Source organism: Oryctolagus cuniculus, chromosome 1 (assembly GCF_051225735.1).
Source record: "Oryctolagus cuniculus isolate XC-2025 breed Fujian yellow rabbit chromosome 1, ASM5122573v1, whole genome shotgun sequence".
Lineage (NCBI taxonomy): Eukaryota > Metazoa > Chordata > Mammalia > Lagomorpha > Leporidae > Oryctolagus > Oryctolagus cuniculus.
The window spans coordinates 19960808-19982708 of record NC_142867.1 but is presented as its reverse complement, the minus strand read 5'-3'; the positions used below and the strand labels follow the sequence as shown (position 1 = coordinate 19982708).

Genomic DNA, 21901 nt, shown 5'->3' with positions numbered 1-21901 from the left:
TGCCCAAGGTGACACAGCAAGGCACTGAGCCCGTGAGCCACGTGCAGGGTGCATGTCTCCAGGGGCAGCGCCCCTCCCACCCCACCCTCCCCAGGGCAGCCTGGCAGGGGCAGTGACCTGTGGAGGCTCCTTGGCCACCGGGCATGTTCGCAGCTGGAGTTAGGACCGGCCTTGGGTCCTGTGCTTCTTGGGGGGAAGGGGAGAGGGGCGTGGAGGATTCCCGCACGCACTGGGGCACGCACTGGGACTGGAGCCCGTTTGCCTCCAGTCTTCCAAAACTGGGAGGGACTGGAAGGGGGCGCCCAGCCCAGCACAGATGCCTGAATTTCCTCTTTAGATCCTGGGCCTGATTAGGTCCCAAAGACAAAGAGCCGCGGTGTGTGCAGGAGGCGCCCAGGGCAGCCCCACCCTGCAGGGCCCTCGCTTAGACCTGGCTCCTACCTGGGCTGGGACCAAAGGGCCTCCCTCCTTCAGGCAGCCCCTAAGTCACCACAGAAAAGAGACCGCCCAGGCCAACAGATCCCAGTGAGGACACTGGCGCCCAGAGAGGGGGCCTGCCTGCTCCAAGGCCACACAGCAAAGTCCTGTGCCGCTGGAGCTGGACCAAGCTGGGTCTCAGGCCTGGGGATCAGCACCCTCTCCTGGGCCCACACCTGCGTCCCGTTGTCCCTCAGTGTCCCCAGGACAACCCTGTGAAGACATCTCTGCATTCCCCCTTCCTGAGTGCTGAGTCCCAGCCTTGAAGGCACTGCCAGATCTGCAGACTCAGGGCCCCGCCCCGCCCTCCTGGCCCCGCCCCATGCCCCCCCCCCCACTCGCCCGCACTCCCCCCACCGACTGTGTCTGTCCAGGGGCTTGGGCATGGAATCGCCCGCCTCCTTCCCAGCTACAGGGCCTCAAAGCGCTAGACACCTGGGTGGCCCCTGCATCCCTCTTCCCATCTCCTCTCAATCCCTGCGCACACAAGGAGCGGCCATCAGTCTCCATAGTAACCGTTACCCCTGGCCTCCGAAGGCCCCAAGCCTGACCTCCGGGCAGGCCCCATCTCCCAGAGAAAGGCATCCTGGCCTGCCTCCTGGAGGAGGGGGCTCGGGGGTCTCCGGCTGGGCTGGTTTCTGCAGCCGCTTTTGGGGGCGCCTCAGTTTTCTCGGCCAGAGAGGGGCTAAGGGACACAGCCAGAGCCTCTTCCCAGGTCAAGGGGTGGGGGCAGCTTCTTCCTCCCACACTCTTTGCGTGCGTACTGAGCGCCTGGAATGCACGTGGTGGGCCTGGCTCTGGGCACCGGGGACCCAGTCCCTGAGCAGCTGACATTCTAGGAGGGAGCCAGGCAGTAAACAAGCAAACAACTTGAACTTTCCGCGGGAGCTACAAAGAACATAAACAAAGGGATGAGCAGGGCAGGCAGGCAGGAGGAACCCGGGGCAAGGTGGGGCGGTGGGGGGTGGGGAGACCCATACCGGGGAGGAGCAGGGGAGGCCACGCAGGCCTGGGGCTGGGTGAGGGAGGCTCCAGCTGGTCCCTCGGGCGCTGGGGTAGGATCACCGGGACAAGGTGGGGGATCCCCAGCCAGGCCGCTGGCCTGGGCCAGCTCCTAGCCAGCTCCGGGCCGAGGCGGCCTTCCTAAGGGCGCTGTGTCCCAGCCGGCCGCGCCACCTGCGCTGAGGGTAGTGGGAAGGAAGTGGCGGCTCCAGGTGCTCCAAGGCTGCGGGGCAGGTCCCGGCCGGCCCCGCCCCCCGTCCTCGGAGCAGGTGTCCTCAACCCTAGCGGCCGGCGGACATTCCGGGCCTCTCCCCGGGCCGCCGCAGCCTTTAGATCCCGAGCTCGGGGTCCCGAACCCTGTTCTGGGAGAGGTTAGGAAGAGGAGCAGGGTCTCCAGCGGCAGGAGGAGGGGGGCTGGGCTCAGAGCAGGTAGCAGGGTGGGCCTTGCTGGGCCGCTGCCCCCAGGCCGCCCCGCGTGTCGGTGGGAAGCTTGGCCCAGAAAGGGGGGTTCCCCTTGCTCGCAGGCTGGGGTGGGGGCTGGCGAGGCCAGGCCCCCGTGGGTCTCCCCGCCCCTCCGAGTCAGCCAAGCGGAGGTGAAACCTGAGCCCAGGTTGGGGGCGGGGCCGGCCTGCGCCTCCCCCCGGTTCCCCGCACCCTGGCCGGCGGCTGGGAGCGCGGGGCCGTGCCCGGGAGCCGCCGGGGCAGGTGAGGGCGGCGGTCGAGCGCGGGAGCGGCGAGCGGGCGGCCGTCGGGCCCCGCCGCCCAGGGCCGACCTCGTCTCTCTGCCCTCGCTCCGCAGGGCCCGCGATGGAGCCCGCTGCCAGGGGTCGCGCCCCGCCTTGAGCGCCCGGGCAGAGGGCCATGCTGCGCCGAGGGCGCCCCCGGGCGCTGGGGGCCGCCGCGCTGCTGCTGCTGCTGCTACTGCTCCTCGTCGCACTCTTGCTGCTCGGAGGGGACCCGGAGAGTGAGCACCGCGCGAGGGCCGGGCGGGCCGGGGACGCGGGATGCCGCCCCTGGCCGCTCACGCCACGTGTCCCTACAGATGAGCGGCTGCGGGGAGCTGCCGCCCTCGAGGGGGACCCGCCGGCGGGCCGCGAGGGCCACAACCGCTCTGGCTGCGTCCTGCAGCCGCCGCTGCCGCCCAAGTGCGAGGTAGGTGCGCGCAGCGCCCATCGGGGCCGCCGCGCCCCCGGCCCCGCCGCCGGAACACCTGTGGGAATCACCACACCTGGCCGGGCGGGGCGCCGAGCAGCCAGCTGGGAGCGCCTCGGCGCGCGCCTCCTGTGCCCCTGGCCTCGGTTTCCCGGTTTGTGAAGTTCAGGGGTCGGACGCCTGCCGCCCTTCCCACCTTCCCGGGCCCTGATGTCGGGTGGGGCTCCTACCCTCCAGGGTGCCGACCTGGGTGTCCCCTCCCCAGCTCCTGCACGTGGCCATCGTGTGTGCCGGACATAACTCCAGCCGGGAGGTCGTCACCCTGGTGAAGTCCATGCTCTTCTACAGGTACGGCCAGATGTCCGGCTGAGCAGGCGGCTCAGACCTGGGGAAGGGGCAAAGTCCTGGGCGAGGCCTTGGGTCTCGGGCTTCAGCCGTGACCACGGGGTGGGGGGCAGCGTCCCCACTCCTTCCCCCCTGCCGGAAGCTCCTGTTCTTTGCAGGGGGAAGTCAGGGCTTCGACTCTGAGGCCCTGGGGTGGGGGGGCAGGGGTCTCCCTCCCAGACTTACTCCCTGTCCACCCTAAAGGAAAAACCCGCTGCACCTGCACCTGGTGACCGATGCCGTGGCCAGAAACATCTTGGAGATGCTCTTCCACACGTGGCTGGTGCCTGCCCTCCGGGTCAGCTTCTATGACGCCGAGGCGCTGAAGGCAGGAGCCCTCCCCTTCCACCCCCGCGGCGTGCTGGGCTGGGCCAGGAGGGGCCTGGACCCATCACGCCTTCCTCACTCACAGCCCCAGGTCTCCTGGATCCCCAACAAGCACTACTCTGGTCTCTATGGGCTGATGAAACTGGTGCTGCCCGCCGTGCTGCCCCCGGACCTGGCCCGCGTCATTGTCCTGGACACCGACGTCACCTTCGCCTCTGACATCGCGGAGCTCTGGGCGCTTTTTGCTCACTTTTCTGGTGAGAGACCTGGGACCTTGCCCTAGCCAGTCCCCCGCACCGCCCCCCCCGGCCCCCAGCCCAGGTCCTGGGTGGCCTCAGGCAGCTGCCTCCTGCCCACTCCTCGCAGACAAGCAGCTCATCGGGCTCGTGGAGAACCAGAGCGACTGGTACCTGGGGAACCTCTGGAAGAACCACAGGCCCTGGCCTGCCTTGGGCCGGGGATTTAACACAGGTGGGGGCAGCGGCAGGCGAGGGCAGGCGGGGTGGGCTGCCGGTCAGGGCGCTGGCACCAAACACGAGGGAGTCCTACGGGAAGGACCCTGTGTGGAGGACGACAGCTCAGTCCTGGCTGAACGAGGAGACTTCAAAAGGCCATAGAAGGTGGACTCAGAGGAGAAGTGCCCTGGGCTGGGCGAATGGCCCAGTAGTTTAGATGCCACCTGGGGCAGGTGCATCTCATACCCGAGTGCCTGGGTTCAAGTCCCGGCTCCACTCCTGACTCCAGCTTCCTGCTAACGGGAGCCCCGAGAGGCAGTAAATGTTGGCCCAAGTAGCTGGCTCCCTGCCGCCCATGCGGGAGACCCAGATGGAGTTCCTGACTCCTGGCTTTGGCTTGGCCCAGCTCCAACCATTATAGGCCCTGGGGGAGAGAACGAGAGGATAGGTGATTCCCTCTCTCTCACACTCACACACACACATCTCCCATCACTGGTTTACTCCCCAAATGGCCCCAACAGCCAGCCCATGGCCAGGTAGAAGCCGGGGGCCAGGGATTCTCTGTCTTCATTAGAGCTGGAGCGGAATTAGAGCAGCCGGGACCGGAACCAGCGCTCCAGTATGGGATGCCGGCATTGCAGGCGGCGGCTTAACCAGCTGCGCACAGTGCTGCCCCTAAGCGTACCTTTTAATTCCGTTTCCCACAAACATGCTGAAGCACTATCGTACGCACTGGGTGACTCGAGCCTCGGTTTTCTCATCCACTAAATGGGGATGACTTTCATTGACCTGGGGTCACTGAGTGAGGAGATGGCTGCACCTGAGCATTGGGCTGTGACAGAGGAAGTTCATGGTCACAGCCGAACCGTCAGGAAGTACAGTCCTGTGTTGCTACAGCCTGAGAATGTGCATCAGGCGAGGCCATGCTGTGCCAGCAGCACCAAGGCCCTGCCAGGGACTTGAAGTTCCATAGCTCTATAGCAGGCTAATTTTTTTTAAAGGATTTATTTATTTATTTGAAAGAGTTACACAGAGAGAAGGAGAGGCAGAGAGAGAGAGGGGTCTTCCATCTGTTGGTTCACTCCTCCAGTTGGCCGCAATGGTTGGAGCTGTGCCAATCTGAAGCCAGGAGCCAGAAACTTTTTCCAGGTCTCCCATGCAGGTGCAGGGCCCAAGCACTTGGGCCATCCTCCACTGCTTTCCCCGGCCACAGCAGAGAGCTGGATCGGAAGTGGAGCAGCCGGGACTCGAACTGGGGCCCATATGGGATGCCAGTGCTGCAGGTGGCGGCTTTACCTGCTGTGCCACAGCGCTGGCCCTTCGGCTAATTTTTAAGTTGATCGTTTTGTATGGCCCTTGGTAGCAAGGAGGTCCCAGCCCTGCTGGGTGCAGCCTCCCCCAGACCCAGGCCTGTTGCTGCTGGCAGACTGCTGGTGCTGCAGGCCAGTGTGGCATAATGGCCTCTGAGTATCTGTACCCAGAAAGCGTAGTGAGAGGAATTTGCAGTCCCACTATAATCTTATGGGACCACCGTCACACACGTTGGTCCATCGTTGACCGAAACGTGGTCCTGCAACCTGTGACTGTCCCAGCAAGTCCATAAAAAGTAAGCATTGGAAAGCCGCCCTGGCTGCCTGGGGCTGGTGGTCCCAGGTGGGCGTGACCCCTCCCCCCCATTGGCAGGTGTGATCCTGCTGTGGCTGGGCCGGCTGCAGCAGGCCGGCTGGGAGCAGATGTGGAAGCTGACGGCTAGGCGGGAGCTCCTGACCCTGCCCGCCACCTCACTGGCTGACCAGGTGCGGGGAATCCTTGGCTGGAGCGGGGGGTGGGGTGGGGGCGGGCAGCGGCTGGGGGCTGAGGCAGGACGGGTGTCTCTGCCCAGGACATCTTCAACGCCGTCATCAAGGAGCACCCAGGGCTGGTGCAGCCGCTACCCTGCGTCTGGAATGTGCAGCTGTCGGACCACACGCTGGCCGAGCGCTGCTACTCGGAGGCCTCGGACCTCAAGGCGAGCGAGCAGCCGAGGGGCTGAGGGCTGGGGCTGGGCCAAGGCCGGGGGACCCTGCTCCACGCTCCCACCCCCCCTACTGACACCCTCCTGGGCCCCAGGTGATCCACTGGAACTCGCCGAAGAAGCTGAGGGTGAAGAACAAGCACGCGGAATTCTTCCGCAACTTCCACTTGACCTTCCTGGAGTACGATGGCAACCTCCTGCGGAGAGAGCTCTTCGGATGTCCCAGCCAGCCCCCAGCCGGGGCTGAGCAGGTGAGCGGGAGCCACGTCCCCCTGCCTGGGGGCTGCTCGGCCCCGGCCCCTATCCCCTGACCCCCCACCCCCCTCAGCTGCAGCAGGCCCTGGCGCAGCTCGACGAGGAAGATGCCTGCTTTGAGTTCCGCCAGCAGCGGCTCACCGTGCACCGTGTGCACCTGACCTTCCTGCCCCACAAGCCACCGCCTCCCCGGCCTCATGATGTCACCCTGGTAGCCCAGCTCTCCATGGACCGGTGAGGGTGCTGAGGGCAGCCTCGGCCAGCACGGTGCAGGCTGGGTCTGGATGCTTCTGAGAGGCGAGTTTGCTAGGGTAGCCGGGTGCGGTGGTAGTGAGCTGCCTGTCCTTTGAGGAATTCCAGAAGTGGGAGGCGTTGGCCATGGTGCAGGTGCCTGACACTGCCCTGCAGGAATCCTAACACGTCTGGGCCCTTAGTTTTCCCATCTGTCAAATGGGTGGGTGGGGGGGCAGGCTGGGAAGATTAAATCAGGCCAGGCTGTCAGCTGGTGGGGGCCAGCAGCGGCTAACTCTGGGGAGGTCCTCCCGCCCTCCCCGGCTCCTGACCACCGCCCTCACCCCAGGCTGCAGATGCTGGAAGTGCTGTGCAGGCACTGGCCGGGCCCCATGAGCCTGGCCTTGTACCTGACAGACGCAGAGGCCCAGCAGTTCCTGCGCTTCGTCGAGGCCTCGCCGGTGCTCTCGGCCCGGCAGGACGTGGCCTACCACGTGGTGTACCGCGAGGGTCCCCTCTACCCTGTCAACCAGCTCCGCAACGTAGCCTTGGCCCAGGCCCTGACGCCTTACGTCTTCCTCAGCGACATTGACTTCCTGCCTGCCTACTCTCTCTACGACTACCTCAGGTGGGCCTGCGTGGGGGCGGGGGCGGGGCCAGGACGCCCCTGCTCCTTCCCGGGGCTCAGTGCCCCCTGGGCGGTGGGGTGCTAGAAGCCTGCTTCTCTGGGCTGGGACACAGACGAGGGGAGCCTGGGACCAGCAGCTCCCCTTGCCTTGCGCCCACTTGTGGCTTCCAGGAAAGCTAGCCCTCCAAAGGCAAGGTCCCTGGGCCCCGACCCCAGCCCCGAGGCAGGGGCCCCACTCCCATGGGTGGTGTGCTCCTCAGGGCCTCCATCGAGCAGCTGGAGCTGGGTGGCCGGCGGAAGGCGGCCCTGGTGGTGCCCGCGTTCGAGACGCTGCACTACCGCTTCAGCTTCCCCACTTCCAAGGCGGAGCTGCTGGCTTTGCTGGACGCGGGTTCCCTCCACACCTTCAGGTAGGAGAGGCCTTGCGGGCCCCTACCCCGGCCCCCGGCCCCCTGCCGCCCCCTGCCGCCCCCAGCCCTTAAGCCTCAGCTTGGCTCCCTCCCGCTCGTGCTGCACAGGTACCACGAGTGGCCGCAGGGTCATGCGCCCACAGACTATGCCCGCTGGCGGGAGGCCCGGGTGCCGTACCGCGTGCAGTGGGCAGCCGACTACGAGCCCTACGTGGTGGTGCCGCGTGACTGTCCCCGGTACGACCCTCGCTTTGTGGGCTTCGGTTGGAACAAGGTGGCCCACGTTGTGGAGCTAGACGCACAGGTGAGGAGGGTGCCTCGTGCTCGGGTGGCGCTCCTGCAGGTCGCCCGCCCTCCTGCCCTGGCCGCGCCATGCCCTCCGTCCACCCCCTACAGGAACACGAGCTCCTGGTGCTGCCCCAGGCCTTCATCATCCACCTGCCGCACGCTCCGAGCCTCGACCTCTCCCGATTCCGCTCCAGCCCCACCTACCGCTCCTGCCTCCAGGCCCTCAAGGAGGAGTTCCACCAGGACTTGTCTCGCCGTTACGGGGCTGCCGCCCTGAAGTACCTCACCGCCCTGCAGCAGCCGCGGAGCCCGGCCTGAGCCTGGGGGCTGCGCCCTGGCCTCGGCTCCCCCCGCTCTCCCTGCAGACACTGGAGCAGCCTTCCTGTGCCCACCCTCCTGCCTGCCCTCATGCTATTTAAATTATTTAAGGTCTCTTTGGGCTGGGTCCTGGGGTCCTCTGCTTGCTGCTAACCTACGGCGGGACCCCTCCTCCTCCTCTTCCTCAATTGTACGTCCAGTTTTCGTCATTAAAAGGTTTTTTTTTAAACGTGCTTTTCCGCCTGGTCGTGGGGCAGGAGGGCGGCAGTGAGCGGGGAGGGGCCCTGGCCCGAGTGCGTCTTGCCCACCACCCTCCCCTGCCCCAGACCCAACACCATGAGGCTCAGAGACTTTATTTGGCTTTATTTAGTAAAATGTTAAAATAAATAAATACAAATTGATCAGCTGCTCTGTATCCCCCCCACCCCCTGAAAACAAAAACCAAACAAACAAAAACAAAAACTTTGAAGCACGAAACTCCAAATACAAGTTCTACCAAGACTGAATTCACAGAGGGCACAGACGACAGACAGGACTGGGGTCTGGCTGGCTCTCCTCTGGCTCCGCCCGCCCCGCCCCGCCCCGCCCCGCCAGCTGAGGGCCCAGGACACCCGGGGTGGGGGGTGGGGAGGCAGGGCCCAAAGGCTGCTGCAGGCTGCGGTGGAGCCCTCTGCGGGGGAAGAGCCCAGCTGGGGTCGTGGGATTTGGAGCCCTGCCTTCCCCTCTTTAGAGTTCCCAGCCTGGCTCTGGGGAGGTCACCCAGCTCCCTGCCCTCCACTCCAGTGGCAGGGCCAGAAAGTCCCCCCGGGGGGCACCCACACTGCTCTTGGGGTGGACAGGCAGGGTGAGAATAAGACTCCTGTCTCCGGCCAAGGGGAACGGGCGAGTCCACAGTCATTTATACAATCAAGCCCTGGAGTCTGGAGAACTCAGGCCTGAAAAATGTCCCTGGGCCACCATCCGTCCTACTTCCATAAGAGCCTCAGCCCCAAGTCTCAGCAGTTCAGCCCTTTGGATCAGCAAGAAGGATCGTATTCCCCAACAGGAGTGCAGGGGGCGCGAGAGCTGGGGGAGGGGGCCTGAGGCCTAGGGAGGCTCTGATGGCCTCTCCAGAGGTGAGTACCAGAGGCGGCTGGAAGTGAGCTGGACACGCGGTCACCCTTGGGAGGAGCTGCGCTAAGTGCACACCTCTTCACGACGCCTGTTGGGGCTGAGCCAAGCAGCAGCAGGGACAGAGAGCTGGCACTCACAGCACCAGCTGGAGGTGGCCCAGGCTGCGTGGAGACTGACTTCACACCCCCGCGGGGACTACCCCCAGCTAGCAACTCCAAGACAGGTGCAAGCAGCAGGCTCACTACCAAGGCCTAGCAAGGAAGGGCAGATCTCAGAGGTGATGAGCTCAGCGGAGGTGAGACAAGACCCAGCAGGCACCAAGCAAGACAGAATGACCTGCAGGCTCAGGAATGTGCAAGGCAGGGATGGTGGCAGCGGCAAGGCCTGCCTGATGGGGACTGCCAACAGCGGGCCTCGGCTCAGCCGCTCAGCTCCAGGCTGGGGGAGAGCTAGCAGGAGGGAAGGAGGGAGCAGCGGGGGCAGTGCTCACAGGCACCCACTGGACAGTGGAGGTCAAGGAGACCAACTGGCCAGCACGGAGCGGGGAGCAGTGTTTTGGAATCTGAGTCCAGCATGTAGGTTTGGGGGCGGGGCTGCCCTTGCAATCCACACTAGCTGAAGCAACAAAAAAAGGCTGAACCTGAACTTCAGGGGAGAAACCACACCTCACACAACTTCAGGTGAGGTCCCAGCAGCAGGTGACCCCACCTGGTGTCACGGCTTCCCACCTGCTCCTGAGAAGAGACAGGCATTGTGCAGCAGCCCCCAGCCTATGGGCACAGCCAAGTCCAAGGGGAGCGCTCCCAGACAGGATGTGCGGCCCGTGGCTGCCTCCGAACCTTGCCAACTGCTCCTACAACTAGTCCAGGCACCTCCCAGGCTCCTGGCTAGGCGCGGCACCAGGCTCTCCGCTCTGGTCCCTGGCAGCCGGGGCCCAGCTATGGGGCGCATGCAGCCAGACTCCACCTCCTGTGCTGGCCCGCGGGAAGAGGCATGGGAGGTGGCTGGTGTGGGTGAGATTCATTTTGCTCTAAGCAGCAGCTCTCCCTGGGTTCATCCGCTTTCAGGGCTCATCTCTGTGTCCCTGGACCTAACCCGGTGGAGGAGAGGCTAACGGGATGTCCTCCGCGGCCCATCACCGGGGGGCCAGGGCACGCATCCCCGCCCCAAGGCGGATGGGGGAGATGATCTGAGCCTCTCAGGTCCCTGGCTTCCTCAAGGACAGGCCACCCCTGGCCACGCCAAGACAAGCACCCTGATTCTCCCCCAGGAAGCCTGTGGGCGGCCCGAGCAGAGGACATTCCATCTCTGGTGCCCGGAGCCGGCAGGCAGAGCAAGCAAGCGAGCTTCAGACCCCTCTTCAAAGGCAAGGCAGACTGCAGAGACACGAGGTCCCCTCAAGACATCTCACTCCTTCGATCCTTCTAAGCACCCCCAGCCCTGGCCCCCACCTCGCCTGCCCACCCAGAGCAGGGCGCACAGGCCCCAGGAGCTTCGCCAGCCGTGGCCCTCAGTGGTGTCCCCTCGGCGCTCATAATGCTGGTGGCTGAAGACAGAGCAGCACCAAGGGAGGGGTCTTCCTCATCAAGGCACCAGCCTTTCACTCTAGCAACATCTGAGGCCGCGGGGCAGGGCCCTGATGCCGTGCATACCCCGTGTGGCCTTCCCAGCCTCGAGACAAGATCCCTGCACAGCAAGAGGAGGGGGGAGAAGACAGGGGGCCCCGCCCTGCCCTTCCTGGAGACTGGCCCACCGGTCCAGAGACAGAGACACAGCAAAACGTCACCATGATCAGCAGGTTCTGTGCTAAAAAATTATAACTACACGGCATTGCTCCAGTTCTGACACCTTTTTAATAGAAATCACTGTTTTTAGGAAACAAATAGCACTTTTGTAGTTTTTTTTTACAATGTTTTCTTACCTTGATCTTAATTTAAGTAACACTAGGAAGACCTCAATATCTTTTATTTTCCTTTTTAATTTAAAAAAAAGTTGTTTTTTTTTTTCCCCAGATACAAAGATTTTTGCCCTTGCATAAAAAAACAGTGGCCGACGCTGACACAGGACTCACGAAGACTCACTGGACCTCACTGGCACTAAGACGCCTACTCTACCATGCACGGTCTCGGCTACCCTTACTGTCAGCCTGAAACAGCTTCTCTATTCCTTAGTTTAGTTTTTGTTACCAAAAAGTAAACAACAAAATAAACCCTTCTTTAAAGAAGAGGAAGAGGAAGAAAAAAAAAAAACAGAACAAAACAAAAACGAAAACAAAACAAAAAGAAAAGAAAAGCGATGTCCCCATTCAATGCACACACCTGGGTCGCGTGCTGCTTCGCTCAAAGCTTCTCTTCTTATAAATATAGAAAAGGGATGGAGCTTGTTTTCAAGTAAAATCACTGATCCACCTGCTTGGCTTCCTGGACACACGGGCCCTTCTCCCCGGCGGTGGGCCGGCCGCGGGAGAGACCACGGATCACCACGGAGATGCGCGATTCACCAGGCAAGGAGGGAGGGGGTGGCGGGGACGCCGGCAGGGAGCGGAGCGCGGGGAGGCGGCCGGCGTCCACCTCTCCTGGCGCTGGGCCGCCCCGCCACGGCCCGGCATCGTAAATACTGCTTATGTGACACAGGGCCCCGCCCCTTGCTCCCTCCCAGTCCTCCCCTTCCCGCTCCTGGGCACTGGGGTTGGTTCTCCGCCGATTTCCTTTTTTGGCTTTATCATGTAAGTCTGGAAACAGGAAAGCCCACACACTCTTTGGACTCGTCTTCTCTACCCCGACCAACGGCTCGGCAAACAAGGATCTGAAACCTGCTCTCCTCCCTCCGCCCGCCCCTGCTCCCCACCCAACAAAACAGAAACAAACCCACGGTGGCTGTGGAGGCTGCTGCAGGCACACACTGGTGTATAATAGAGAGAGTAAATATATTATTTCACTTGGCATGGTGCTGGCAGGGCACCTCCAGCTGGCACTATCTCATGGAACACGGTCCAGTCTTTGCATGTACACACAGGACGAGAAGGTCAATTGGCAAACTCCGGTGCCACCTGGCACACGCATCTTCTCTCTCTCTGGAACCAAAGAACCAAAAGAATTCTGCACTTTCCAGAAGAAATCCGGCTTGGCTTAGCTGCGGTCTTCAGTGTTCTGCTCTCCTCCCCGCCGGGCCCCGCGGCTCTGCCCAGAGGTGCTGTTATTTCGTCTCTTCCCCCGGGTTACAGTTCGCTGTGCAGCTCTGGGAGGAGGGGGAGGGGGCCGGCGTGGAGGCGGCGGCGGCGGCGGCGGCAGGGGGGGTGCAGTCCGGGCCGTTGGAGATGGCCCCCGCGGCGGCCTCAGAGTCCGCGGGTTTGGAGAGGTCGATGCCGTGGATGAGGCGGATCAGCTGCTTGACCTTCTCCAGGGAGCTGTGCATCTCCTTCTGTCGGGCCAGGATGGTGTTCTTCATCTCCACGCATTTCTGCAAAGCCAGGGCGCGCGCTGAGCTCGCAGGACTGGGGCGAGGAGGGGCGCGTGGGAGGGGCCGGGAGCCAGCCCCACGAAGGCCAAAGCGGCACTGCGTGGAGTCCGGGAGTAAGGTCCCTGCAGTTGCCCGGGCAGGGGGCAGGCCTGCGTGTGTGCGCGCCACCCCAGGGGTGGACTGGGCTCTGCAGGTAGAAAACCCAGTGCGTTCTGGGTTCTGTGAGGGCCCGCGGAGGCCCATTCGTCAGTGAGAACTGAGAGGCAGGGCCCGAGGCGGACTGGTGACACGCAGGAGGTTCTACAGCGGCCCCTCCGCTCCGTCCTGACTAGTCCTCTGCCCTCAGCCTCCTGCACCTGCCGGCTCCTGTTCCAGGGGTGGGGGTGGGGGCGTGCAGTGCGGAGAAGGCAGAGGGGTGAGACAGTCCCAGGCTGTGAGGGCCGAGGCTCCCTCACTCCCACCAGGGCTGGTCCGAGCAACATAAAACCTGCCCCCGTGACGGGGGGCAGCCGGGCAGCACCGACTTCCAGGGCTCAGCCTGGTGTGGGGGAAGGGAGTGGGGAAGAGTCAGCCCTGGGAGGGGACCCGGCAGGGGTCGGCCAGCATCAGGAAAGGCTCTACGTCCCCACGGTGTCAGCGGACTGGAAGGAGACCGCCTGTCCCGGGTCAGGGGTCGGGGTCGGGGTCAGGGTCAGGGGTCGGGGTCAGGGCGGGCCAGCCGCCAGGCGAGCATCACTTACGCTGATGGAGGTGCTGAGCTGCTTCACCTTCTGCTCCAGCTGCTCTCGCTCCTGCTTCAAGTCTGAGCTCCACTTAAGTAGCTTCTGTTTCTCTTCCTCTTTCGCTGAAGAAGAAGACAGAGTTTTTAACAACAAAGGCCCTGTGCCGAGCCGAGCCTGCTCGGTGTGTTCCCCCAAGCTGGCGGAGCCCCGCAGCCAGGCACGCACCGCCCACCGGCCGTCCCACCAGTAGGATTCCACGTCTCCTCCGTCCTCCCCAGGAAACGCTCCACACGCTCCTCCACGTCTAACTTCAGAGTCCCTCAGGAAACAGGACGGCCGCTTCCCAGGGATTCCCTGCAGCGAGGGCGGGGACTCTACCTGCTTTGTAGGCGATGTAGGAGTGAACGATGGCTAAAGTTCCAGGCCACGGAATCGCCTCTTCCTTCTTCAGCATCTGAAAAGACGTTCCGAGTTTACCTGGGGGGAGCCACGGCACGCTCTTCCGTGCAACAGCAAGCTGCGGTGTCTGTGGCAACCGGCAGGCCTGGTCCGGGAGGGTTTCCGGCAGCAGGACCGCAAAGGTTCCAGGTCGGCCTGGGACCTGGCTGAGCACCCCCCTCCTGTCCCAGCCCCACAACCCCCAGCCCAGGTCGGCGGCTGGCGGCAGCTGGGACGCAGGAGCTCTGCCCTTGCTCTGACACGGGGCCGGCTTCCCGTGCCTCTCAGACACCTGGAGGAAGGGGATGAAGGCTCAGTTCCCAGCACTGAAGGGAAATCACCAGGCGGCCCCCAGCACCAGGAGGAAGAGGGGGAGCTAGTCACCGCACCGGGAGACGCTGGGATGGGGCCAGGGTCGAGGACGAAAGCAGGGTTCTCCGATCGGGATGCCACACAGCTGAGCAGGACCCCACGCCTGCTGCGCTACTGGGCTTATTTACTATTTACTCTTTGCCTATCCCCCCAAAAGCTCGAGACACATTATAATAAAGGCATATCTTAAAGGGATAAAGACACACGGGTAGTTGAGAAAAAGGGGACCAGAAACCAAACCTAGGAAGCCAGGCCAACTACGAAGTCCACGCAGTCCCCAGATAGCACTTCAGTCAGAGCTCCAAAGTGAGGAACAGCATCGAGTCAGTCGGCTACTGCCCTTTAAGGATTTTATTCCCAAAGAAGAGTTTCACAATTATAGAATGGATTTTGATTATTCTTAGTGAATGAGGGAGAATGGGAAGGCTTAGGACTTTTTATTTTTTACATTTTATTTATTTGAAAGGTAGAGAGACACGGAGAACCTGATACAGAGATGGAGAGACAGAGGTCTCAGATCTGCTGGCCTACTCCCCAAATGACCACAACAGCCAGAGCTGGGCCAGGCCTGGGCCAGGCCTAAGCCAGGAGCTGTGAACTCAACCAGGTCTCCCACGTGAGGATCAGGGACGTGAGCACTTGAGCCATCAGCTGCTGCCTCCCAGGGCGCGCCTTAGCGGGAAGCTGGGGTAAGGAGCTGAGACAGGACTCGAGCCCGGCACTCTGATATGGGATGTGGGTCCTAAGCAGCAGTTAACCTGTCCCCACAAAGTGGCCATCCTGCCTTTCACAGTGAAAGGTAAGCATTTCAAATAGAGAGAGGCAGGGCAACACGACAGAAAACCTCCCAGGCAAAGGAAGCTGTGTTAGCCACTGCTGGCCCAGGAGCACGGAGGGTGGCGGTGTGGGACAGGAGGGAGGAAGGGGCCTGAATGACAGAAGCGGGACAGGACTCTCCCCACGACAGCCGTTCTCATCCTCCGCGCCCACCCATGGGACCCACCTACCTACCTGGTCCTGACATCTGGGACAGATCCACATGCCCTTGGGAATTGTCTTCAGAGGAGGGTCTAAACAGTCCAAGTGATACACACGGGAACACGTGTCACACATCAGCAACTGGCCGCTTTTTCTGCACACGCTGCAAAAATCCTCGTGGATATCACCCTATGGATTGGGAGGGGAGGAAGGAACAGGAGAGAAGAGGAAGCATTGGAATGTTAACACGCATGTCTGGATGCTTACAAACACTGCGGGACGATCAGCGGCCACGGCGCCACGCGGCCTGCAGCACTCTACAGGGGCGTGGGAAACAGCACGGCAGTCCCCGCCTCGCCGGAGCTGAGACTCCCCACGTGGGGGCAGCGGTCCTCACTTCAAACGGGAGCTTACAGGACAGCCCACAGCGGGCCAGGGCAAAGTTAACTTCAAGGGCACAGCTCAGTACTTATGGTATTCTGGCAAAGTCCACCCCCCACGCCAGAAGTTGTGCGGCGCTGCAGCCCACGCGTCACGTGTTTCACAATACAGACAAGCAAGTCTCACGACCGTATCATTTCTGGGGCTGTCAGGAGGACTGGCAAAGAGGAAGGTAAGAAATGGAGTTTTACTAAAGCTCCTTGCTCAGGGAGGAAAAAAATACTGTGTATGTTGGTGAAATGGGCAAAGATGAAGTCAGGAGCCAATTATCCCCCTCCAAGCTTTCCGGCATGAAGACTCTGCAAAGCCAGAGCAAGAGCTGACCAAGTCAGGAGCCGGCGTTTGCTGCTCAGTGGACCGTTCTACTCTGGGATGCTCTCCCCACCCTCTGAAGGACTTCAGCAGATGGAAAAGGACAAGCAGCCCTGCCCCGCTCTCTCGTCCACACCCCGCTGTGCCAGCGTCAGCACCCAGCTAAGTCTGCCAGTGAATCCCAGCTGTTCTCTGGACGGAACAAACGCCACTGGGGAGGGAGGGCTGGAGGAGCGTGCCCGAGGTGTCCCAGCAAGCCAGCCCCAATGTGCCGCCGCACAGAGGACTTCCCACGGGGAGCAGGGATGCAGAGAGCACTGTCCCCGCCCCGTTTAATGAGGCGACCCCTCCGCCACACCACTGAAGAACACATCTCGGGCCTACGGCTTGTCTCTAAAGGAAAGAAAACCTCTGTAATTCACTGGGGTATCTGGCGGCCTAGAAAGCGGGCTGCAAGAAGTTGTAAGACACATCCCAGTGTGGAAGGATTTTAACCTTTCTTGGTTAAAACAAAACAAAACAAAACAAAACAAAAAGCTAGCTCTGGCCAGTAAAAAGATACTCAGCTACTCAGCACATGTACAAAGCACGGGCAAGCAGCCGGACAGTTGCACTTGCACGGTTTGACCCTGCAGTAACCTGGACTCTCCCGTCATTCTTTTCTGATTTGCAATGTGTTACTGCCCCGCAGCTGCTCTGCCCTGCACAGAGGAAGGGGCGGGCTCTACGCCGGGCGCTCAGAGACCCGTGGGCACTGAGAACTGCTTCCAGCCTGACACACCTTAGGAAAAGAAGCAACGACTGTTTGTATTCATTTTAAAGGCAGAGGAGATAGGGATAGGAAGACAGAGACAGAGACGTCCCATCCGCTGGCTCACTCCCTGAAAGCCCTCCACAGCTGGGTGCTGAGTGAGGCTGAAGCCAGGAGCCCAGGTCTCCATCCAGGTCTCCCATGTGGATGGCAGGGACTCAAGTATTCGAGCCACCAGCTGCTTGCCGCCTCCTCGGGTGCACAACAGCAGGAAGCTGGAACTGGGGGCAGAGCAGGGACTCAGGCCCAGGCGCTCCAGTGCAGGAAGCGGGCGAGCTAGGCAGCGGCAGACACTCGGCCCGCTCCTTCTCAAACTCAGGCTGCAGCTGCCGTCACCCTTAGACGGCTGCTCCTCCTTGAACCTGAGCCCCTGCTTGTCAGTCTGCAGCTCTACGAAGCTTATTTGAAAACTTGATGGTTTCGGAAACTGTTTCACGTGAACCACAGGTGAAATCACCAGTGATGAGGAGCGAGACCAACGGGGCATCTTCTCAGGGGACCTGTCAGGGCGCAGAGAGCTCTGCTCACTTGCCTTCGCTCCTGAGTGAAGGGGGCAGCACCGCGCAGAAGGCAGACAAAGGTTAAATAACTCCTCCCGGGCTCCTCAAGCACAGAAAACTCGCTACCCTACTTAGACACCCCGCACCTGTGTGCCCACGTCAGGATTCCCTTCCAGTCCTAATATTACTGAGGCCCCAGAGAGCTTTGGTTCATGTGAGTCATACGTGGTGATATTTGCTGTATTAGAAGTTTAAAAACCTTACATTTTGAAACAGTTACAGAATCATAGAAAGTTATAAAAATAGCCCACTGAAAAGTCTGAACCCCCCAGCTGACAGCCAAGTACACTTTCCAGTAGCATCCGAGGATGACACTGTCACACGTCACGCCGTAGGGCTCTGGGACAGGGAGAGAACGGCAAATGACGCTCTAAGGATTATCATGAAAGGAGTTTTGATTCTACAACCCCCTGCAAGGGCCTCAGGGACCCCCCAGGCCACACTGGAGCACTGCTGCCCAAAGAAACAGATACACAAAGCCAAGGTATTTCATGCATCCAGCGGAGCAAGCCCACGGAGGCACTGCACCGGCTTCTCCCACTGGCCAAGTGATTCCCATCACCCAACGGAAGCGGGAAGACGACCAGCCCAGGACTGCTGCTAGGTGTGGAGGAGTCGCCTCTCATGTTATAATTCTGTCAACGCATCAGTCCCCACTCAGGAAAACCATGACGGTGGCACATCCCGCAGAGAGGCTGTGGCGGGCGGGGCCTTCCTGCCACCACGACGCCGGCAGCGGCACTGCTCCATTCATGTTGCTGGCCCCCGCTGCCCAGGCAGGAACGCACGGAGCCCTGCCACGGTGGGGACCCCGTCACAGGAGGAGTCAATCATCTCTAAACTGGGTCTAACTCAGGAAGTTCTGAACGCATTTAGTGGTCTTAGAGAAACTTCTCTTTTACCATTAGACTTCTGAAATGAGCAATGCTCGCATTTTAGGTGAACGCTGGCAGGCGTTTTTAGGCTGTGATTTGGTCCGAGTGGATCTTTTTGGGTTCAATCTCTCAAATCTAGAAAGCCTCTAATCTAAAAAAAAAAATCAAACACAAGTGGCATTGTGTAGGCAAGCTTCACGTGAGGAACCACAAAATCATCTGTCCGCAGCATCTGCGCTGCACCCCAGAGAGGGGACTCCCCTTCACCAGAGGGGAGGCTGGGACAGTGCCCAGTGCCAGCACACGAGGCTTCCGACAGGGGTTCCGGGGGCTCACGTCCAGGACGGCACCTGTGACGGATGCCGAACGTCAGGAAAGCTGCGCAGAGCCCAGAAGCTTCAGTGCAGTGAGCCTGAGGCCGCGAGCCCCGACCACCAAGGAAAGCGGTCCAAGACGGAACTCCCCTATGCTGCGGCCCTCCAGAGACAACCCTCCCTTTCCTGCCTGTGGCTGTCGCTGTCTCTGCAGAGGGGTGTGTCATTAGTGAGTCCCGAGAACCATCAAGTTCAAGGTTATTGTACCTGAAGATGATCAAAGACGAGCTCTGTGATTCACAAAGGACTGGGACACGCGCAAAGTCAAATGCCTGGTTTCTCTCCTCCAATCTGCTCCTCTCATCATCATAATGGCAGCTCCATCATTCTACAGTTGTTTAGGTCACAAACTTTCTTTTTCCCCCAAAGATTTATTGATTGATTTCAAAGAAAGTGACAGAGAGAGGGAGACACAGAGAGATCTTCTATTCCCTGGTTTACTCCCCAGATGGCTGCAATGGCCAGGGTTGGGCCAGGCCAAAGCCAGGTGTCAGGGCTTTTAATTCAGGTCTCTCACACAGGTGGCAGGGGCCCGAACATTTGGGCCATCTTCTACAAACCATTAGCAGGGAACAGGACTGGAAGTGGAGCAGCCGGGACTAAAACTGGCGCCCATATGGGGTGCCTGTGTAACAAGTGGCAGCTTTACCCGCTAGCCCCAGGTCACAACTTTTGATTTGACTACTCTCTTTCTCACACATCTTTTAAGATTTACTTATTTATTTGAAAGTCAGAGTGACAGAGAGGGAGGGAGAGACAGAGATCTTCTATCTGCTGCTTCATTCCCCAAATGCCTACCCTCTACCCCCAATAAGTAGAGCTAGGTCAGGACAAATCCAGGAGCCAGGAACTCCATCCAGGTCTCTCACATGCGTGGCAGGAACCCAAGCACTTGGGCCATCACCTGCTGCTTCCTGGGCACATTAGCAGGAAGCTGGATCAGAAGCAGAGGCAGGGTTCAAACCAGGCCCTCTGCTGTGGGATGTGGGTGTCCCAAGCGGCAGCTTCACCTGCTATGCCACAACACCCCGCCCCTCATATCTCATTTTCAATCTGGCTTTTCTGCATCTCTACTTCCAGCACCCTACTGGGTCAAGCCATCACTGCCGTCTCTTGCCCGGATGATTGCAACAGCCTCTAACTGGTCTCCCGGCTTCCACCCTACTCTCTCACAGTACTCTCTCCATGTTTCAGACACAGTAACCCTTTTAAAAATCTAGGTCAATCTTGCAAACAGCTTAAAAATAATAAACCGCAGGCAAGAGTCATCAAATGTTGCTGAGACCATTGGCTAACAGTTTGCTGGGAAATTCACACAGACTCAAAGCTATGTTCACAGAGGAAAAGGGCACTTATTACAAGTGGAAAATTTTGATGGAAACTACGAGACAGAAGGTGACATCACCAACAACGGACTGACTCACGTCACGTGCCTTCTGCCACGATGCACTGAGAAGGAACTGTCATCACATATTTAGTGTTCCTACAAAAACACATGCCCTTAATCTATTCTTGAGGGAACAATCAGACAACCCAGAGAGAGAGAGAGCAATCAACATAGCAACGGCCTATTCTTAATGTCAGTGTAATAAAAGACAAAGCAATCCGGAGGAACTCTTCTACAGGAAAGGATACTAGAGACCACATCATGACATAATGTCATCAGTGGCCTCGGATTGGAACCTGGAGCAGAAAGTAGTGTCACAAAGGCAATTACTGGGACAACTGGAGAAATCTGATAATGACTGTATGCTGTTATATGCTAATATCTGATCAATGTTAAATTTCCTATTTGATATACAAGAGAATATCTTTGTTCTTAGGAGATAGACGCTGAAATGTTTTAGGGTAAAGATCCATGAGGTCTGTAATGGCCGGCGTCGCGGCTCACTAGGCTAATCCTCCGCCTTGCAGTGCCAGCACACCGGGTTCTAGTCCCGGTCGGGGCGCCGGATTCTGTCCCGGTTGCCCCTCTTCCAGGCCAGCTCTCTGCTGTGGCCAGGGAGTGCAGTGGAGGATGGCCCAAGTGCTTGGGCCCTGCACCCCATGGGAGACCAGGAGAAGTACCTGGCTCCTAGCTTCGGATCAGCGCGGTGCGCCAGCCGCAGTGCGCTGGCCAAGGCGGCCATTGGAGGGTGAACCAACGGCAAAAAAGAAGACCTTCCTCTCTGTCTCCCTCTCACTGTCCACTCTGCCTGTCAAAAAAAAAAAAAAAAAAAAAAAAAAAATCCATGAGGTCTGTAATAACTTAGCTTGTTCAGCAAAAAAGGAGTGTATGTGTAGTATTAACCAGTAAATCTAGGTAGAGGGTACAAATTTGTTCTTCATATTGTTATTGCAACTTCTCTGTGGATTTGACAATTTTCAAAATAAAAAACTGAAGCAACACGTCGGTCCTCTAGTGGTCCTCTGGTCATCGCCCTGCAGTGGTCGCCCACTTTCCTTAGAGTAAAAGCTGCCAAGCCCCGCGTGACCGGCTCTGCCGCCTCGGGGCCCACCTCCCACCACTGTGGCTCCTTTGGTCTTCTTGCTTGTCCTCAGCTGGGCTGCAGACACGCACCAGGGGCCCGTGCACTGCCGCTCCCTCTGCACAGAGGCTTGCTCCTCCACCCGAGCTGGGAGGCCTCCCTCTGCACTCTTCACACCACGGCAGCCTCCTGCCCTCGTGTCCAGGCCCCCGGTCTGTCCATTTTTCTTCAGAGCACTCGCCGCTACCTGACACGTGACATGACCACTCACTTATCACTTGCCTCTCCAGGGAATACGAGCTCCTTGAGGGCAGGGAGTCCCCTGCTGAGGCTCCAGCCTCCACAATGGCACTGGCTGGCCAAGCATGTGTGCAGCCCCCAGGGCTCTCTAAATGCTCATTTGAAACTGTAAGCGCGAGTTCACACTCCTGCAGTCTCTGGGCTGCCAAGAATCGGACACTTTTTCAGGAACCTGTCCCTCATCGACTCTGCTGAATAAAGTTGCTCCACAGGACATTTCCGGCTTCCAAAACTGTGCCTCAAGCGACACACGTGGGAACAAACGCCTCAGCCAGTCCCCTACCCGCAGACGCAGCTGACGAGGCCTCGCGCACGTCTCAACCACGAGAGCTGCCCGCCCCGCCCTACCCCGAGACTCTGGTGGGCGCCCTGCTGCTGCTGCTGCTGGTGTGAGTCTCCCTGCCAGGAGGGCCCACGGCCCGGGAAAAAGCTCCTCCCACGGCGTGCAGAGCGTCCTACGGGGCTCACTGCCGCCCAGGGTTAGTGAGGACACAACACAGGGTAACGGGATTCCCGATTCCAGCTCTCAGAAAGAGCACACGCTTTCCCAAGTTACTTACGTCTGTGGAGGTGGGGCTGGGCAGGGACACAGGCTGGACAGGTGCAGGGAAAGTGAATGTGGTCTCTGTCTTTTCACTTTCAGGGGAGTCAGGATGACTGGATGGGGGGGATGTTGGGGTAAGGGCTCCAAACCCCAGCACTGCATTGTATTTTGGAGGACGACCTATATACCGAGA

At 60.1% G+C, this 21901-nt stretch overlaps 2 protein-coding genes across 36 annotated transcripts in view; one reads left to right on the top strand and one right to left on the bottom strand.

The window, feature by feature from the left end:
• The first annotated feature begins 2046 nt into the window (after positions 1–2046).
• LARGE2 (LARGE xylosyl- and glucuronyltransferase 2) lies at positions 2047–7994 on the top strand. 4 transcript variants are annotated; one of them, XM_051852699.3, is made up of 15 exons: positions 2047–2184; positions 2279–2443; positions 2522–2631; positions 2897–2979; positions 3220–3313; positions 3428–3599; positions 3709–3813; positions 5481–5593; positions 5680–5805; positions 5907–6062; positions 6140–6300; positions 6647–6925; positions 7186–7335; positions 7444–7639; positions 7732–7994. In XM_051852699.3, exons 2-15 carry the CDS (start codon positions 2341–2343, stop codon positions 7939–7941), a joined length of 2058 nt encoding a protein of 685 aa, XP_051708659.1. In that variant the 5' UTR covers positions 2047–2184; positions 2279–2340; the 3' UTR covers positions 7942–7994. The 4 variants fall into 4 exon arrangements, with proteins under 4 accessions (XP_051708659.1, XP_008268463.1, XP_008268475.1 ...); XM_008270241.5 differs by having other exon boundaries at positions 3220–3343; XM_008270253.5 differs by lacking the exon at positions 3709–3813 and having other exon boundaries at positions 3220–3343.
• A 2894-nt stretch (positions 7995–10888) lies between these two features.
• PHF21A (PHD finger protein 21A) overlaps positions 10889–21901 on the bottom strand; it is a 221043-nt gene continuing 210030 nt past the window's right edge. For 29 of the 32 annotated variants that reach the window (XM_070071174.2, XM_070071251.2, XM_070071243.2 and 26 more), the window contains 5 exons: positions 21725–21888; positions 15057–15212; positions 13614–13689; positions 13254–13357; positions 10889–12513 (listed from right to left, as the gene is read on the bottom strand). In XM_070071174.2, coding sequence (XP_069927275.1) covers positions 12250–12513; positions 13254–13357; positions 13614–13689; positions 15057–15212; positions 21725–21888 — 764 coding nt within the window. In that variant the 3' untranslated portion in view covers positions 10889–12249. The remainder of the gene's footprint in view (positions 12514–13253; positions 13358–13613; positions 13690–15056; positions 15213–21724; positions 21889–21901) is intronic. The other 3 variants (XM_008270283.5, XM_051852762.3, XM_051852756.3) reach the window with 1 other exon arrangement.

Excerpts from the sequence above, each read along its gene's own strand:
- LARGE2 (XM_002709074.6), top strand. The coding sequence starts at position 2,341 with ATGCTGCGCCGAGGGCGCCCCCGGGCGCTGGGGGCCGCCGCGCTGCTG. Across the intron at positions 3,814-5,480 it reads GGGCCGGGGATTTAACACAG|GTGTGATCCTGCTGTGGCTG; the intron begins GTGGGGGCAGCG and ends CCCCATTGGCAG. Across the intron at positions 6,063-6,139 it reads CCCCAGCCGGGGCTGAGCAG|CTGCAGCAGGCCCTGGCGCA; the intron begins GTGAGCGGGAGC and ends CACCCCCCTCAG.